Raw genomic sequence first — 19345 nt, 5'->3', positions numbered from 1 at the left:
GAGCAAAACCAGAATTGCGAACAATGAAGTCAAATGTCCTCAAACAAGTGATTGCTACATAGCGAGCTTTTTGCTATCGTTTTAAAATTAGTTAAATTTGTGGGTCATATCGAACTAGAATCATTAAAAAGTGTAAAGAAACTAGTTTTAACTGTAGAATTTGATGGGGCTATCATGTTTTTACCGACTAGAGAATTGACCCTTTGCTACTGCTAGATGGCTAAAGTGTCCACTAACAAGGACAACGAGTTTAAATGAAGCAGAATAAGCTGCAATAAAACCTTAAAGTTAATGTCCCCATATGAGGACACAGGGTCTCGGGATATTAATTACTCTCCAAAATCTAAAATCTAATGGAATATATATATATTGAATGCAAAATGATAATAATAATGTATAGGCAGAGTTTGATGTGGAGCATATATAATAATAATAGGTATATAGTATATATAATAGGTAGGGGGTCCCTACTTAATCTCTCCATCAGTTTGGGGGTCTTTGGCATGAAGAATGTTGAAGACCCCTGCACTAGATCCCAAACTGATCAAGTATCTGTGAGAATGATCCACAGAGGCCCCTCCCCTACCAGACCCAAAAGCCCCCACTAACAACACTGTATTGCCAGACACCACAGGAGACCCTGAGAAATGCACATGTCAAATCTGGTTTTATGGAACCCGGTATAAAGCATCCTGTAGTGTCATTGCAGCTTCACCTTTCAGGAAGCAAGAAAAGTTCAAGAAGTTCTTGTCTTTGGTGACCTCACTCTGGCAGCTGATTACTCTCAACACACATGTGCATCATCATTTGGCTTGCATATTTGCAGTGTCATCATTTCAGCTCTTCAGGTCTGCAATGTTGATTCTCATTTCGTTTATCCTCTCTAAAGGGGCAATCTAGTCCACAGTGCAATCAGCCCTCTTTGTTTTCTCAGCCCATCCTTTTCCGAGGTAAACATTCATTTCCATCAACACCAAGAGGGAATATTTCATTAAATACTTGGTGGTTGCCAAGAATTCCTGGAAATGTAACATCCCTGTCAAAACAAATGTCTCTTTGAGAGACTACATTAAGTCAAATTTTAAATATTAATTTCCCCAGGAATGAAGTTAAAAATGTATGACATACTTCTTGGAATTTGTATTTCTGTTTACATGGAAACCTAATACATCATTTATGGGACTAATACAAAAAACAGGATCATAATATTATTTTTTGTTTATTGCTTCTGCTGGAAACAATAACAGACATTTCAGGATATAAATTATTTACAGATAAAAAAAACAAAAAACAACTGCTATTTTACACTGTTCTCTTCTTAATTGGATGATGGTTTCCAATAGAGGAGGAGGAGGCTTCATCTTAGTGGAAATGTGTTGCGGGCAGAAGTGATAATACGCGTGATGTGTGTAGCCCACAGCGTCCCATTAAGGTAGACGTCTGAAGGTTGCCAGAGCTCTTCCTTGACAAAGCACACTGTACTGTAAGAGACATAACAAGGCCAAGAAGAATGAATACATAGGAACAAGAAAGACTTTTATTGTGGATGATGAAGAGCAATCCTTAGTTCTCACTTTAGGCTAATGTGATCCATCGCTGCCGAGGAGAAATTTCAATGTTGAACGCAAACACAACTCATGTCATGTTACATTAACACTAAGATAGTTTCAGGGAGGGTAAAAAAAAAAAAAAACTCCAATCAATAAATGTCTGCTGCTAGGTGTCAGCGATATGAAAAACTCTATAAGTAAGACTCTGCAGGCAGATAAAGATTGTAATATAATGCTCAGTGACGTCCGTACCTGTAACGGCCTCCTGCAGCTTCCAAATCAGATACAGGTGAAACAAATTGACGAGCATCATTGTCTGCCCTATCATTTCCCCTTTATGCATTTATCTGTTAAATGCTATTCTGCATGTTAATGCGACCCATCAAATGGTAGTTCCCTTATACTCAAATGTGACAGAATAAACACAGTGACATATATTTCTAATGGATTTATTTGATACTTATCCAAAAGGAAGAAATCCATTACCTGCACTGTTGAGAGGATGTTTTTTCAATTACATCTCTTTGCTGATAATAGTAATAGAAACTCAAGTACTGTGATTTATGTAGCCTACACTAGTTTCTATGTTAAAATAAAGATATATGATTCAGGGCCTTGTTGTGCTCAAGGCGACATGCTTATTCATTGTGAAATCAAAAGACAATATTCATGACAAGCTGTCGGGTGGATCTTAAAAACACACTCCATGTGCCGGAAACTCTTAAAGGCAGTTCACTTTAATTAAAGGTGTAGCTGAATAACAAAAAGGTGAACAGCCCGTGTTAAAGATGTAACAGTCTGCAGATTGCAAAAGCAAAGGGTGGTAAAAGGAATGTAACTGTGTTGCAACGTGGCCACTTACTTTTCTTGCATTTACCAGCCATAAAGAATCATGAATGATCTGATAATACACAATGAGCTCTCAAAATGTTTCCACTATATTCCATTTGGAAATCATCATCTTCCTGCCAAGCTAATATTTGAGATGCAGATTGTTTTTCAAAAAATTTGGATGCACTTGTATGTAACTCAATAAGCAGTTTTGGCAGCTGTTTTACACATAGACAGAAAAGGAACTTCAAGATAAATAAAATACACAGGCAAAATAAACACAAGAGAATTTGTTCTAGAATTACAACACTTACCCCGCTATCCCATTTGACTGATACATGGGTCGGTTAAGGACACATGGACACATAGAAAATCAGCATGGCAATGAGGACGGAGTAAAAAAAACTGTATCATCAGCTATTCATGTATGAGCACATTATCAGAAATCAGCTGATTTTACTCAAGTTGATTTGGAATAGATTTGGCTCAGTAGTCAGGGTTGTCCGTGAACCAGAGGGTAGGCAGTTTGATCCCCAGTTTATGGACCATATGCCAAAATCTACTTGGGCAAGACACTGAAGCCACTCAAGCTGAATGTAAATGGTAGATGAGCTTGTATTTCTATAGATTGGTACTCAGAGCACCCAAGCATGAGCATGAGCAAGACACTGAAGTGAAACGAAGAGTCTTTGTCCAGTAAGTAGAAATCTGCTGTATAAATGCAAGATCATTTACATTTACAAAATGACCAAAAAGAAATAATACTTATTTTTCACATTTGCTTATGGATTTGTTACACAAAATAAGTTATGTTATAGGCCTATTACAAAATTAGCCTCTTTGTCCATAAATTATACAAAAGTGTCTTTTCTGTTCATCATGTGTTGGAGTGATAGCTTTAGCTTATGGAGGTTTTATCCAACATCTTAAAGCAATTGTTCACCTACAGACCACAGATATTTAGATGTTTCATCTCACTGTAAATACTGAAACTTTTCATGATCTTTTGCATCGACTGTAAATACCCTTTACATTGGCATGTTTATGTGTAAAGACCCTAACCCAAACAAAAGCCACCACGAAAAAAATGTCAGGATTCTGGCATTGTCATCCCGTGCCAGCATGGAAGAAAAAATACACTGATGGAATAACCTGGTTATTCAGTATATTCAGATAGTCAGCTGACCTCATTCTTCGGGCATAATGTTGCTGATCCTAGAAAACCCCAGATCATAGCACTGCCCCTACAGTCTTGTACAGTAAACACTAGGCACGATGGGGGCATCACTTCATCTGCCTCTCTTCTTAACCTGAAGCCCCATCACTCTGGAACAGTGTAAATCTGGACTCACCATACCACATGACCTTCTTCCATTTCTTCCTCTAAAGTCCAATCTTTATGCTCCCTAACAAACTGAAGCCTTTTTCCCAGTTAGCCTCACTGATTAGTGGTCTACACAGTCCCAATCCCTTGAGTTCCCTTTGCAATGTACATGTGGGAATGCTCTTACTTTCACTATGCAGTAATTATATTTTAGTTAAATACAGATGGCGACTTTTTTTGGCCAGTTCATGTCCTTGCTTTTTCCAATCACTGCAATTTTTATACTGAGGGCAGTGTAACCTTCTTGTTGTGTGCACTGTCTCTTTAAGGCACCCGGAAGTGGTTCCTTTCCGTGTGTTCACTGGTCGCGGGTTCCAAACGGACAGCTGAGCTCCCTCCCGAGCGATGATATCCCTCCGTGCAATCTGCGCTTTCCGCAGCAGTACGAGGTGCTGGCGACACCGGACTGTCGTCAAACTGGCTCTGGAGGCCCCGGCCGTCAACGGTTGTCACTGGTACTCTACCAAAATTCGCAACGGTGACTCGGGTATGGATGACATTCTGACGAGAGTCGTTGTACCTTTACCCTCATACGAGACGAGAGACAAGTCCCCCCCTCCTCCCGAGTCCAACAGCCTGGAGTTCATGCATTTCTACAAAAGTCTCGAAAAGGAAGACAAACGGGATTTCCTGGCGAAGCTGTCGCAGGACTTCGGCGTGGACCATAAAGGCGCTTCGGAGCTCGCCCTGAAACTGTTGGACACTCAGCTTCGGGACTTGGCGACTATTCTACAAGTAGAGGACAGGCTTCGGTACTACCTGACCCCCCGTTACAAACAGTTGCTCAGTCATATAAGCAAAGTCGAGGGGGGAGTGAAGTTTCTGGTGGATCTCCGAGCCGACGTGCTCGAAATAATCTCGTCCAAAGCAAGCGAGAGCCCGCATATCAGGGTAATACGTTTGTTTACATTTGCTACGGGTGCCCGCATGGCTTAAGGAGTCGCTTCGAGTTTATGCTACAGGAACCAATATAGACACTTCATGTGATGTAATTTAAGAGAACCTGCAAGCTGGGTATAGCGTAACGCTGACTGACGCACACATACACACGTCGCATGGTTCACATTTCAACACGACTGGAGTGCCATGAACCTTTGCCCCAGTTCCTCAATGGTGCACTAAATCGTTCTATTTCCTCATTATTTATGGCACTTAAGCAAAAAAGCTTGACACTAACCACTGTAAGGCTTCGTTAGTATTTCCGGCATGTCTTGGGTGAGCAGATCAAGTTACAGCCCTGATCAGAGCTTTCTTCCACATTTACTGGAAAGCGCTTGTGTTAACAAAAATAGACCCCTTAACAATTTTCCCCTCTGTACCTAAAGAGGCAAGAGCCACTCCACTGCACCGACAAAGCAAAAGAGCGGAATATAAATCAGGCATGTAATGAATATTTTGAATGAATCTTTTGAAGGCGTAGGTGAAAAAGAAAAAAAAAGGAAAAGAAAAATCAATCACGCTGACATGGCCCTCTTGCTCTTTGCCCCCTTAATTGCACATTTTATAGTGACTTATTTTTCCAGAAAAGCCTGTATTCATGTACCTCATATTTGATTTTTTTTTTTCATTTAGCCTTCATTTAACCAGGAAAAGTCCCATTAAGATTGCAAATCTGTTTTGTTTCTAAGAAAGACCTGTCCATACAACATACATACAACAGGAATACCTCTCATATCTTCATCATGGATTTAAAAACATCAAATAATTCTCAAGTTTATGTCGTTTAGCAACATATTCCAAGCAGCAGGAGCCGAAAAACTGAAAATCATTTTACCTTTTTCTGTTTTAACTTCAGGAGCACTGTTACCACAAATAATAGTTTCCAATACTTTTTTTGTGATAGCTAGATAGATAAATCTATGAGATATAATCACAGTTTTCATGCCGACCACAGATTAAGCGTGGGGTATTTTTTTTCAGGGTAGCACAAATTTATTCTGTGCACTTAGTTTGACAGAATAAATGCAAATTATGTGTCTTGGTGGTTTAGTTTGTTTTCCCCAAACCACAGAAATATCGAATAATTTCAAGTTTAATACACAGCCAGTCATTTAATGCGAAGAAAATTGGACTCACAGCAAGTTCCAAAAATCGATACCCGAGAGCATATTTCTGAGGTGGATTGCATAAACTGCAGCAAGTGACTGTCTTCATTACTCAATCGTTATTCAAACCGCACTACTTAATCGTCCACAAGACAAAACAGAAGTTATTCAAAATTCGAATTAATAACTCGTTAAGCTTGCTGATGTTGCCAAATACGTGTCCCTTAACAACCTCATTATTTATCATTATTCATTTTTCTTTCTTATTAGTATGCAGGTCTAATTTATTTCCAGGTTGAATTTTTCACTGAGCTTGATGTCTGTCGTTGGTCGGTCCGACTTCCTTTGTGTTCGCCGCGGCTCAAAGTTGAAGTCAAACTGAAATGATGTGAAGCAGGATTTATAAATCGACCACTGGCTTTATGTAAGGCTGTGCTCTGGAGAATGGCTTTTTATGTATCATAGGCCACCAGCAGCTCTTTTATCCATACTACAAGCTGAAAGCCCCAGTGGCGTAACGATGAAGGCATAATACAAAATACAAAGGCTCGCCATTAGGAATGAAAGCTTTCATTTTGTATCGGAAAAGAACAATGTTAATGTTTAATGGTCTAATTTAAAGCAATGTCTGCCTCTGCTTGGGTCTCTATATGAAGTGTATGAGTCCTCTCAGCTTGAGATTTAATGTAAGAGTGCTTAATCCTGTTATGTGTCGTTTTGGGGGCGGATTGACGATAAATTGAAAAGTTTTTCTCGCATTTCCGATCATTTTTAAAGTTTACTTTTGTAAAAGAAACGAATGTCCTTCTTTGACCTGGCTATCATGTAATATCAAGTGTCAAGTGCTGTAGTGTAATTTGATTATCCAAGGCCGTGACTGCACTATCGCCAGAGGACTTCTCATCTCCCTTCTCCTGCACAGTATCTATTTTTTTTTCCTGCTGTGAGGTGGTTCAGATACATTTAATTTCAATAACCGGGGCACACTGAGAGCTTTTGTAGAAAGGTCTAAGCTACCTACGGAGCTCTCACTCCTACTCTGTGCTGACCACCTCGGTGTCGGTGGTGTCCAGCAATCTTTGATTGTTGTTATTTCAAAAATTGATTGAGCTAAAAATGAGAAAAGGTCATGGTAAATTTGATGCTTTTAGCACCTGAATTGATGGTATGCGCCTGCCAGGGGAGGGACAGCTGGCAATCAAAACATGATGATAAAAAGCATCAGCTAAGAATGGAAAGAATATATGAGAATTAAGTTTGAAATTCACAAGGTTCTTGCAAGAATGTCTCTAGACTTTACACTAGATTAGTCTCTCTTGGTTGGGTGTTTTTTTTTTTTTTGGAGGTATCACTATATTTTTTTTTCATGCATAATCACATGTTCACAACATTTTCTACCATAATAATTGTAGTTTGCATGCAACATTTTATTTTTTTTTTCTCAGTCATAAAGCTAGAACAGCTTTGACCGAGGGACAGGGATTTTAGTTGGCTACAGTGGTTGATTACATAAAACATCCGTGTGACTATTTTTTCCCAGTGACACATGGCCTGGCTGACAAGTGGCATGTGGCCTAGTGGAGTAAAGGTTCTGGCAGAGTCTGAGTGTGACCTATAAACACTGAGGCAGTCAGTGGTAATTTGGCCTCGGGTAGACGGACTGTTCCTTCCCAGCACTGCAGCCTCTGTCCCTCTGTATAATCACAAAATAACTCAAGCTCAGACAGCCTTGTAGCACAGTCCGTATCAGCTCACAGCATCGGCGCCTCAATACATTGATACGGCTTCTGTGTCAAAAAGTGCTGCTTCATTTTCTTTCTAATGGAATGAAGGATTTTCTTCTCTGCCCCTTCCGTCCTTTCCTCCGTCTCTCTCCTAACCCGGGGCTTTGAATGCTAGATCCTTCCATTTCTAAAGACTTCATCTTCTGCTGGGTCAATGGAATACACATCTCAGTTTGACCTCCCCTTTTGTGCGGGTGAGAATTGGCTACCCAAGGCGGCGGCGGCTTTACCCCCACGCGGTGTTGTTCATGTGCCGCACAAAAAAAAAGGCAAACTGGGATTATCGGCCATCGTAGATTATTTCCCCTCGGGCAGCTTCCGAGGAAGTCTGAGGAACACAAACAAGCAGTGATGGAAGTTTGCTCAACTTCTTTTTAACTCCATACGGTTACTTTTGATTTGCTCTTCACTCCGCAGCATTTTCCACTCCCAGCCATTGAGCTGAATAATTCAGAGCCTTACGCATATTCCGTATATGGGGGAATAATTTTTAAACGTTGTTTGATATCTGCTCGCCGAGAAATTCAGTCCGGCGGCTTTTATACCATGACTGTAGTCGCGCTTGTTTGTATTAGCTGTTATTATGATTGACAAGCCGGCATTAAAGTAAGCCCGAAGAGAAGCCATCCTATGGAACAGCCAATATGAGGCATGTTTATGTGCTTGAGCGTGTGCATTGTCTGCGCTTGTTTGTGTGTTTGCGAGAGATTTGCTTTAAATGAAGTCTGACCTTTGCTGGAGGACAGGCCTGCTTTGAAATGGCAAGTTGTTTATTGAAGTGCCCCGTCCATACCCAATGCAAACACGGACAAATCACTATTCATGATGTGAAGGCAGTCAAACAACATACAGACACCCAAGTAAAAGCTGGAACAATGTGTAAGAATTGGCATGGCACTGCTCATCGCCTACAGACAAACTTAAGTGACTTCCCTGTCGCTCTTTATATAAAAAGTGCAATCTCTGGGGAACATTTTATAGTGTTATCTCTTTAAAAGATATAAAAGAAATCTGTCTATCGCTGCAGTAAAATTCTGTACAAATGGTTACATACCTGGGTATAGCGTGTTCCGTGGCCTTATTGTTCCTTGTGAGACTTACTTTCATAGTCTGAGCGGCCGCTGAGCTGTTCACAAAAAAAGGGGAAAGAATGTGTTGAGTTTTTGATTATCAGCTGGATGTGGATGTTAATTCTAAACTCTCGCCTCTTAACTCTGGCAGGACCTGAACGGTACGCTGAAGAGCTTGCTGTCCGAGTGGTTTTCAGTGGGTCTGCTCCGGCTTGAGAGAATCACTTGGCAGTCACCCTGCGAGATCCTGCAGAAGATCAGCCAGTAAGGCCAATCGTGCACCCCACGCTGTGTTTCTCCTCATTCTCTCTGCACCCATTTCACTTTCTTGCGTGTCCTTTATATAACATAGCATGAAAATCGACTTTTTGCTAAAAACCCTCTCCGCTCACAGCTTAGTAACCGGTGGCAGACGCAGCAGGCCTGTCGAGCGAGAGATTCCTGCGCATCTTTAAATGCAGTACACACGGCTATAGCGAGGGCAACACTGAGCATCTAAACAGTTTGCAGGGTTGTGGCTTTTTTATTCGATCTCTCAGAACCAAAAGCACAAGATCAGTGGGAATACATCAAACACAGTGTTCAGTTTCTCTAACTTCAGATGCCCTGACGTCCAGGTAGAATAATATCTATAGTACTAACATTAACCCAATCTGGGAATCCTTACGCTATTGTCCGAAGACTAGGGGCAAAGGGTAATCTGTCATGGTTTAGTTGCCTCAGGATATCATGTGAGACACAAGAATGGAGTTGGATGACATCTACAATGGGACAGTTAACACTAAGTTATCACTGACTAGTGTTTGTTTGACAAATGTGACAACTTGCTTACAGACAAACTGTCAAATGGTCAGTACTACTCTGATTACAAATGGGAAGTCATGAACCTTCCCAAGCTCCCAGTTCCAAAAATCGTACCCTTGCCAACATTAAACTAACTTATCGCTACTAACTATCAAGACCAAGGACAATACCATTAGCTGTACCTGCATTTTGCGCTTAGCAGATCCAATGTGTAGAATTTTCCCACTATATAGGAGTCAGTCCTGGATGCTACTCACCTATGGTTTATTATATTGTAGTCTATATCTATAATGGAACTGGCGCTCTGAAATCTACTATAACCATCAAACTTGTCATGTAAGAGGCGCTTTCGTAGGTAAAGTTAAAAGCATGAGGCTACTTATATTTTACTTGTCCATGTACTTAGGCAGTCAACAGGGTTAAGCCTAATTTATAGTACTGCACAGACGCACTGTTTGAGAAATAACCCTGAATTTTGAAGTCTGCCGTTATCAGTACAAAGCATGTTAACATCAATAAATGAAAAAAAAAAAAAAAGTTTTGCAAAAAGAATGAAAACTATATCACTGAATGTAAATCCCGTTCCAGGTATGAGGCAGTGCACCCCGTAAGGAACTGGACTGACCTAAAGCGCAGAGTGGGACCGTACCGACGTTGTTATGCCTTCACCCACGCCGCCATGCCGGGAGAGCCCCTGGTTGTACTACATGTGGCCCTCACGGAAGACATCTCCGATAACATACAGGTTAGAACCAATAGCCGTAGGCTGCTGTAATGGACTGTTTCTCTTTACCACGACTCAGAGGTTAGATACACATCTGGGATTTACCATTTTGTTCCTCCTCTCAGTCGACAAATGGATTATTTCTGTGTGGAAAAACAATGCCATGACCTTTAAACTACACGTCCCTCTGGGAGCACCTCTGCAGTGCTCGCTTCATCTTCTTCTTGCTTGTTGCAGTGATGAAAAGGTGGTTTCATCAAAAAAAAAAAAAAAGACTATTTTATGGCATCATATTGTGCAGCGATTTCCACAGTTTTTTTTTTATTTTCACGGGTCTCCTTGCGGCAGATATTCAGCTAAGGCCGTCTGGAATACTGAAGGTTTACATCTGCATGAGTAATGCAGAAGTGTTTTCTTTTACTTCCAGAGCATTGTCCGCGAGTTCGCCACCGTTGACTCAGAGGAGGATGTGAATAAGATAAACTCAGCCATCTTCTACTCCATCTCCTCAACCCAGGCCGGTCTGCAAGGGGTGGAGCTGGGCAACTACCTCATCAAGAGGGTGGTGCGAGAACTGCAGGTGGGTGAAAGTGTGCGGGAGGGCTTCGTACTCGGCGCTAACTAAAATGCTTACTGTGAAATACTAATTCATTATGGCTCGATAATAACACCTTATTTTGACAGTTTCAGGTATTAACCCCTCTGCAGCTCCCTTAGCTCCTCTTCTGCGATGAAGTGCTTTCATCCTCAGGTGTTGCTCGGCTGGTGAAAGCCTTATTCTAATGAGAAATAAAGCTAAGACGGGAACAATTTTAGTTTACTTTCCGGAGCGAAATCATAAATTTCATAAATGCTTGTTTTGGCTTGTCGTGCTTACACAGGCGTAAGTGCACATACACAAAAACGGAGCAGTGCTCGCGGTAATGAAATCTCGTCAATCCCTCTCAATAACAACGAAAGAGCCCTTCATGTCGAGTCACTCCAGCTAGCACTCGTTAAATGATTGGAACGCTGAATGTAACATCAAAAGTCACTCTATTCACCAGATGGGAGACTGCTCTTTAAAGCATGTCCTCATAAAAATCAGGTTTAAGCTGTTTCTTAACTTTATTTATTCATGTAACAGGGCTGTTTTGATGTTTGCTGTGAGCGGTGTACTTATTGGTATTTTCATTAATGGCAACAAGCCACTGAATGAGCTCTGCAAACATGGTTGCGTCAAAGGTTGGAAAAGCCTTAAAAATGATGTTGTATCTGTAAGAGGTCTGGGAACTTTGTGTTTCAGCCGCCTCTCTGTAGTAGAGAGTCCAGTTAAGGCTACACTGCTAGCCTTAACTCGTTTTATTTGACCATGAACATTGTATTTTGGCAAGTATAAAGTCTTAAAAAGAAACCTCTTCTGCGCAACTTTTAAACCTCACACGAAACATCCCATCAATGCAAACTCGTGTGATCCCAGCGGGAGTTGTCCCTGACGGTGTAAGTGCAGTGCTTTACCTCGGAGAGTACGCCGTACCAGACTCGTATTCTGCAGAGAGCCCAGGGCTTTACCTTACATAAAAGGTGAAGATAGGAACAGCACAGCCACACAGGGACTACTCCGATGATGGATGGATGATAGAGTGGAAAAGAAAAGGTCACAGTCGTGATTTGAGGTGAAAAGAGGACGTCTTGCTTGTCTTTGTAGATTGGACCCTGGAGCGCAATTCCGGCGCGGCAGCTTCTTTCCCTCTGTATCCTTTTTTCACCTCTGTATTCTGTTCCTTCCCCCTCCTTTTATTACTGCCTCTGTCCTCATTTCCATCTCCCCGTTTCTTTTTCTTTCTGCCAACCTTGTCCGCTCTCGACATGTGAAGAGACAATAGTTAAAAGCAGAGGATGGAGAGAGGACGGCGAGATTGTGATATAGTGTGGTGAGGAGCAACACAAAGGGAGAACCAGAAGGACGTGTGAAGCGAGAGGGCTTGATTCTGAAGTGAAAGGAGGGTGAAATCAAGGGGTGGGGGGAGGAAAACAATGTTGCAAAGTGAGGCAGACAGACAACAGCGTGTTCCTCCAGGGGTTGTCTGATGCTTCCACTTTCATCGGCAGCCTTTCACTCCTCCGCCTGCCACGTTGCTCCGTCACTTATCAGCCGAGACGCGGGAGCACAGAGACGGGTAGCGGGGTGGAGGAGGGCTCACGAGACCGGGTGGGTGACTGGCCTGTGCGCGACCGAGGCGACGCCGGGGCAACGGGACAGGGAGCCGGGTTTAGGAAAGAGGGCAGGTATTAAATGTGAGCAGGCAACGGACGGAGGAGGAGGAGGAGGTGGAGGATAGAATAAGAGGGAGGGAAGGGATCATCCATCTCCGTCAGCGGGGCAGGACGGTCAAGCGGTGGAGTGGATTTGTAATGCCTCCCCTGCCTGACGTACGAAAGGTCCAAGGAGAGCCCTGCGCAACGAGAAATTTCTGTTCGCGCTTTGATGTCGAGGTTATGCGCTCATCTCTGTATTCTATTCTCACTGTTGCAAAACTGGTGCCCTTTATATTCCACTGTAGATCAAATCTCTGCTGCCTTACCCTGTCTATTTTTCTTTTGTTGTTGTAGTTGTATATTCTTTTCTGTCCTAGCTGGTTATGATTTATTTATGTTCATGTCTTACAAATCTCATAAATAAGATTCAGTGTTCTGTTTGTAAAACAGAAAATGGAAAAAAAGGACTTTTTTTTTCTTAAACCTTAAATGCTGAGTTTTTCACCCAAACATTCCTCCTCACTGTTTTGGTCAAAGAAACTGCAAACATGCACAACCACACTGATCAGCCACAACATTAAAACCACTGCCGTTTGGTCCTGGCATTTATCCGTGCGGATGCTACTTAGACATGAACCAGACCACACACACATCCACCCCCATAGCAATGACCCACCTTGATGGCGGCAGCCGTCCCCCAACAGGATGCACACACACAAAAAAACGATTTAGAAACAACTCAAAAAACATGAAGCCTAACCCTAAACCACTATGGACCAGCCTCCCACTACCCCACAACTATTGGGCATACCTGAGTGTGTCACAACTTATTGGACACAAAGCACCTAACAATATTTGAACATCATTACTTGATTGTCACATGTATTAACTGTTGTGCTCTAAAACCATGAAAACATTGACACCACCTACAGATTCTGGGAAAGAAGGAAATTCAAGATAAGAAAGAGCCTCTTCCATGTGTTGAATTTAACCTTTCTCTTCCTCTCCTCATGTCTTCCAGAGTGAGTTCCCTCACATGGCCCAGTTCTCCAGCCTGTCACCCATCCCAGGCTTCTCCTCCTGGCTCCAGGGCCTGCTCAGCCAGTACAGGAAGGAGGGCAGAGCCTTCGACCTCCTCTCCGAGCAGGAGTGGAAGGAGGTGGAACAGGCCACCGACTCCAGCCCGGGGGCCGCGACCGTCGACTCCCTCCGCAAGCTCATCAGCACCGGCGAGTGGATGCGCTCGGAGAGGCTGACCCGCGTCCTGGAGCCCGCCCTGATGCGCCTCTGCGCCTGGTACCTCTACGGCGAGAAGAGGCGGGGCTACGCCCTCAACCCGGTGGCAAACTTCCACTTGCAAAACGGCGCCACCATGTGGCGGCTCAACTGGCACGCGGACACCAGCCCCCGGGGCGTGGCGAACTCCTGCGGGATCATGGTGAACTATCGCTACTTCCTCAACGAGACGTCTAAGAACAGCGCTCTTTACCTGCAGAATAAGGTCATCACGGCGACGGATCAGGTGCTGGCGCTGGTGTCCCAATTTCAGAAGAACAGCAAACTGTAAAAAGAAGATAAGATTACACCAGGAACACTCTTAGTCGTTTGGGCTGCAGGTTACGTTGCACCTGGTGTTGATAATTGACTGTTAATATTACTGATATCGATTGTTGATATTGGGCATGTTTCGCCCAATGAAAGATTTAAAAAAAAAAAAAAAGCAGGAGGCAGGGGTAAGCTGATTATTACTTATTTGCCTCATTGGATTTCTGGCCGTAGCTGTTTGATATTTTGTGAGCGATTCCCAGGACAGACTGCAGCTAATGAAGCACAAGGCATCTATCAGTGCCAGTGCACGTTCGTGGATAACAGCGTGTGCACTGGTAAGAGAGTGCAGCTACAGGAGTGAATGATGTTTAGATTCTTTCATTTGACTGCTCTGTTTCGCTTCAAACACGTGAAGAATGGGAGGGAATTGGATTTTGGTCTCTTTTTTTTTTTTCTTTCCTCTCTCCACCTGCTGTTACACTGCTTATTCCCACTAAAGCTCAACACACAAAGGCGTGAAATCACAGGGTGGAAATATTACTTCATATTAAATAACTCTAAACAAAATTGCTTTTGCTTTTTCTTGTACATGTATTGTGGCTGCTTATATTTAACAGTTGACTGTGCTCACGCTAACCCACTGGGCTGGACCCTCCTGGTAATTCCATTCAGGTGATTTTATTTTATTTTATTTATTTATTTTTTGGATAATTTGGACTTTACACACACACACACACACACACAGAGACGACCAATCTCTCCAGAGAGCCATCGCTGATGTTCTAACTGCTCCATACAGGTGCCAAGCAGGGCTCATATCAGCCCACACCCCATTGTTGTGAAATAATATATCACAGCAAGTTGACTGTGAAATTACATTTTATCTCTCAGAGGAGCCAAACTTTCTTTTCATTTTTTTCACACTCTCCGTCTTTATACCCCCCCGCGCCCACCCCACCATTTTCTCTCTTCGTGCCGCCGTGTGTCCTAGAAACTAATGGAGTGAGAAATAAAGTTAAAGTAAATGGCTAGATTGATAGTCTTCACTTGTGAAGTAGCGGGGAGGAGTGTAAAGGAGTATAAAAAGGACAGTTGTTTAAAGGATGCCCTTGAGAGACGAGCGTGGGTCTCCGGAGATGCTCAATAATGAGACACCCGTGCATTTCTTTTGTTCCGTGGGGTGGCAGGGCTTCCCGACAATGGAGGCGGACGGACAATATGGAACCGGTTGCCATGCCGACGATGGCAGTGGCTACGGAGCCGTGAGCTGGTTTAAAAATTCCCCCAGCTTTTAATTGGGAACTATTTCATAAATGAAGTGAGAATAATGATGATGAGTGATGTTTATTTTATTTTACGTTTTTTTTTTTTTTTTTCTTTTAGATTTTTAAAAGTCAGATCAGATTTACGGTCGAAGTTATAACCACACCATGACGGGTAGCTAGCTGGAGGCGAAAAAAAAAAAAAATGCTATATTGTGGGGAGCCAGAATTGGAGAAAGTGCTGTTAATAGCTCAAAAATTTGTCAAATCCAACTTCTCAACTTTTCCACAGGTCCCACCGGCCTTGGGCGTCGACCATCTTCTCCCGGTTGGTAGCTTAGCGAAGGGACACATTTCCTTTATCTATAACCATTTATCTTCAACAGCCCCACCTCCAGCCCTTCATAGGATCAGGACTAGTTGGGAGACTGAACTGGGCATCACCTTGACCGATTACATTACTACACACAATAAATTCATCTTCCTCCTGTGCGAGGCTTACCCTCATTCAGTTTAAGGTTCTTCATACGGTTCATTATTGCAAGACCAGATTATCGAGGATTTACCCGAACCTTTCTGACATTTATGATAGACGCTCTCAGGCACCAGCAGACCTAGTTCATATGTTCTGGTCGTGCCCGAGCTTGGTGGAGTACTTATGTAAGAGGTACTACAGCTAACATTAGTCCCATCACCTCAAATTGCTATTTTTGGAATAACTGAGGAGGGGGCTAAAATGACTGCTAAACAATTTAATGTTCTCATGTTCTCACATCCTGGCTGCAGGACCTGTTATCATTTTTAAAACTGGAAAAAAATCTAATACACCACTCGTGGTTCAACAGACAAATTCTACAGATGTTGGCAACCTGTCATCTCTCACTTCCAAAGAATGCAATCAGTCTCACTGAACTAAAAATATCATGGCTTGGTGTTTAATGTGTCACTAGAGACCCAGGAAGTACATGTTGACAATATATCATAATGTAATTTTCTGTGTTTTTGTTTTGTTTTTGTAAATTTAGTATTTACAGTTGCTGTTGATACATGTGCATATTTCTTTTTTGTTTTGTCTCCGTTCACTGTAATAAGTTTAAGGTTGAATAAAATTTGATTGTAAAAAAAAAAAAAAGTGAAAATTTCTCGCATGCCGTCTGTCACTCTGAGTAAAAATATAATAATAATACGGTGTTAAGCGCAATAAAATAAGAGGATAGGGCTCCTCAAAAATGCCTCCGTGTGCGTAGAAAAAATAGCATTTGCTAGCTCGCACTAGAAAGTTAGCTAACATTAGAGAAACGAGCTACGCCAGCAGTTTGAGAGCAAGCTTCATTTACTTCATATTTTGGTAAGCACGACACAGCTAACAACATTTAGCTTTTGCATGGGCCTCTGTGCCATTATCCTGTGTAATAGCCCCACGTGGAAGTACAAAAAACTGCAGTTCATCGTGTGGCCACTTGAGGCTCCATAAGGGAGCAAATCCCCATAGACCCCCATGTTAAAAAGCTAAAAAGCAACTGTACTACAATATTAAACCAAAAAAAGGCTTTTGGTCTTAATAGTTTATTTAACTGTTCATGACAAATGTACAGGGGGTGAATTTTTTTCGAACTCAATAATACGTTTTTATTAAGATTTAAAATTCCACATAATTAAGGGCTAAACCAGCTAAACCCTGCCAAACAAAATACGTCATTGTGTTTTCCATAGACTGTACAATCTATGGTGTTTACTTACACAAAAGGGGCCAATCGGGTCACTTTCAATGAAATGTCAGGAGTGGAGGGTATTCAGAGGAGGAATCAATTGTGCACCTTTCTGATGTTAAATCTTTTATTAATTTTATGGGTAAATAAACAAAGACACGGTGAACAAGTCAAGTGTAACATGGGGTTAATTTAAAAACGATTGTACAAATGAGTCTAATTAAGTGTCATGCTAACAAAGGCAGCGGTTGACAATGTGATCGAACTGCAGTGAAATCTGCTTCGGGTGTCAGAGCTTTTTGTAGACTAATGCAGCAGCAAATATTCTGATCACTGACAGGTCCTACTTTGGTGTGCTTTCACCACTCTTACTTTCTTTTTAATCTAATCAAATCACAGTTTTGTCACATTTCCAGCCCTGCACATGTTGATAATGGATTCCCAGCCAAGTTCAATATCGTACTGCTCCGTCATCTGACACGTCTCGGAGCCGACTCTTCCCACAAAAGCGGCAGCAGAAGACCTAATTGGAATTGATTACAAACGGTCTGCTCTGGAAATTCATGCCCCATCTATAAAATAATTCAAACAATCCTTTCAGTTCTTTTTTTTCTCAAGCTGTTAAGTGCATGTGTGCGTGCCGGTGCTGCTTTTTCATTTCTTGCCCCTCGTTCGGAGGAAATTGCTTTACAAATGAAGCTAATCAATTTTTTACAGATCGCAGTGACCAGAGAAGTCAGAGAGTGGTGGCTATGGCATTTTCACATTTTAATTTGTTCTGATAAGGTCGGGGATTTATAGGCCTTTTGTCTTCATCTTGCTCCTGGGGGTTGCAGGCTCTGGGTTCTGCAAAGCGTCTCGGAGCAATCTATATTATTACTGATGCCATGCGAATAAAATTGAGAAAAACTATTGAAATTTAATCTGAAAAGTACCTTTTAAAGGGACAAGAAATCTCGTTTAAAATAAACAATGACTGCAGTTCGATTTGACGAGTTTGGATGCCAAGTGTGACATATCCCGACCATATTATATCATCAAATCCAAAACTTCATCTTCTCCCCAAACAGAAATTCCCTCATTTCATTTCATTTGACTGAAATGTTTGATTATATTGAACGTAACCGAGTACAAACATTGGCACAGAACACAAAATAAACTCATTCCAACTCAGAGCGGTTCAACATTTCTTGTGATTACTGTGCCACAGTGGAAAACATGTGCAAAAATGCCAAGTCAGATTCAGTCCACCAGTGGCGTCCTCAAAGCCAACTGCAGCAGAGGAAACGCCACAGAGGAGAAGAAAATGTAAAAATGTAATTATGATTTTTTATTTATTTATTTATTTTTTTGGAGGCACAGAGAAGGCGGGAGAACTTAACTGAGCTTACTGAGCATTTATGAGCCGCGTCTTCCTGGAGCCGTCGCAACGTCGTCCCGCGCTGCAAGGTTTGACCTTTGCCTGGAGCGGACAGGTAGTTTAATTGTATCCTTTTTACACACGCGGACTAATCTGTCAAACTTTGGCCTCAAAGAAATTGGAAATGCCCTTTTTAAATTTTATCTATTTCGCTACACAGAGTGGTCGAGATTTCATTTGTGGAGCATGTGAATCTCAAAAAAAAAAAATAAATAAATAATGTGTGGTTGGATCAGTCTAAATCACAACCTGCCAAATGTTACCAGATTTAGATTCAGTCATTCAGAGGAAAAATATAAAACTCTTGCAGTACGTCACGTTTTTACTGTAGGGCCCAAGTGAAATGTGGTAAAAGATATTTATGTTTCTAAAAAAAAAAAAAAAAAAAAATCTATGAACTTTGGTTTGTGTTTTTGTAGGCTCTCGGTGCAGTTTAAAAGAAACATGCGGCCTCTGGAATTTATAGGGTGTGTCATTTTATTGTAACGTTCACTCTTGACATTTGAGGGAAATCAATGCATCCTGCTTTCGGGGCTTGAGTCGCTTTTTATGATGAAGGCTTCCGCACACATGTTCTAAATGTCATTGTGCGCCTTATTCACTGCAGCACTTGCAGGTAAGTGATGGGGAAAGTGGGATTTGCAGTTGATACCTGGCCGGCTTTACCTGCAGGCCACTGACTTTTGTGTGTATGCGTCCAAGTGTGTGTGTGTGTGTGTGAGGGGAGGGGAGGGGTTCATCCGAGTGTGTTAATCCATTCTTCCTGGTTGCTGTCCCTGGCCCTCCTTCATGCTTCTCACCTCACATCATCGCCATTCTCCTCCTTCTCCACCCCCTGGTAACCCAACCCTGCCCCTGCGGCCCCTCCAATCCCTTGGTCTGCCTTCAAAGGGCTTCACGCTTTTATGAGCAATCAGGACACACACGTACACATTCTGCCCACATGTGCATAGCCGCACAGTCCGGCGGGCTCGCA

The 19345-nt window shown here is 42.2% G+C and overlaps 1 protein-coding gene and 1 long non-coding RNA gene across 3 annotated transcripts; one reads left to right on the top strand and one right to left on the bottom strand.

The window, feature by feature from the left end:
• Nucleotides 1–1200: 1200 nt before the first annotated feature.
• Nucleotides 1201–8807, bottom strand: LOC125015199. Of its 2 annotated transcripts, none has more exons than XR_007113565.1 (2): nt 8649–8807; nt 1201–1481 (listed from the first exon to the last, which is right to left on the bottom strand). It is a non-coding gene; the product is annotated as an uncharacterized LOC125015199 (long non-coding RNA). The 2 variants fall into 2 exon arrangements; XR_007113566.1 differs by lacking the exon at nt 8649–8807 and adding an exon at nt 1575–3788.
• On the top strand, nt 3868–15431 carry mlycd (malonyl-CoA decarboxylase). The gene is made up of 5 exons (XM_047596897.1): nt 3868–4656; nt 8816–8928; nt 10057–10213; nt 10620–10772; nt 13452–15431. Exons 1-5 carry the CDS (start codon nt 4111–4113, stop codon nt 13995–13997), a joined length of 1515 nt encoding a protein of 504 aa, XP_047452853.1. The 5' UTR covers nt 3868–4110; the 3' UTR covers nt 13998–15431.
• The last annotated feature ends 3914 nt before the right edge of the window (nt 15432–19345 follow it).

The sequence above is a fragment of the Mugil cephalus genome, chromosome 10, assembly GCF_022458985.1.
Source record: "Mugil cephalus isolate CIBA_MC_2020 chromosome 10, CIBA_Mcephalus_1.1, whole genome shotgun sequence".
NCBI lineage: Eukaryota > Metazoa > Chordata > Actinopteri > Mugiliformes > Mugilidae > Mugil > Mugil cephalus.
This window is presented reverse-complemented; position numbering and strand designations above follow the sequence as displayed.

Bases quoted from the DNA above. Each gene is read 5' to 3' on its own strand.
- mlycd (XM_047596897.1), top strand. From the start codon at position 4,111: ATGATATCCCTCCGTGCAATCTGCGCTTTCCGCAGCAGTACGAGGTGC. The intron at 4,657-8,815 runs GTAATACGTTTG...TAACTCTGGCAG, and splicing joins GCGAGAGCCCGCATATCAGG to GACCTGAACGGTACGCTGAA. The intron at 10,214-10,619 runs GTTAGAACCAAT...TTTTACTTCCAG, and splicing joins ACATCTCCGATAACATACAG to AGCATTGTCCGCGAGTTCGC.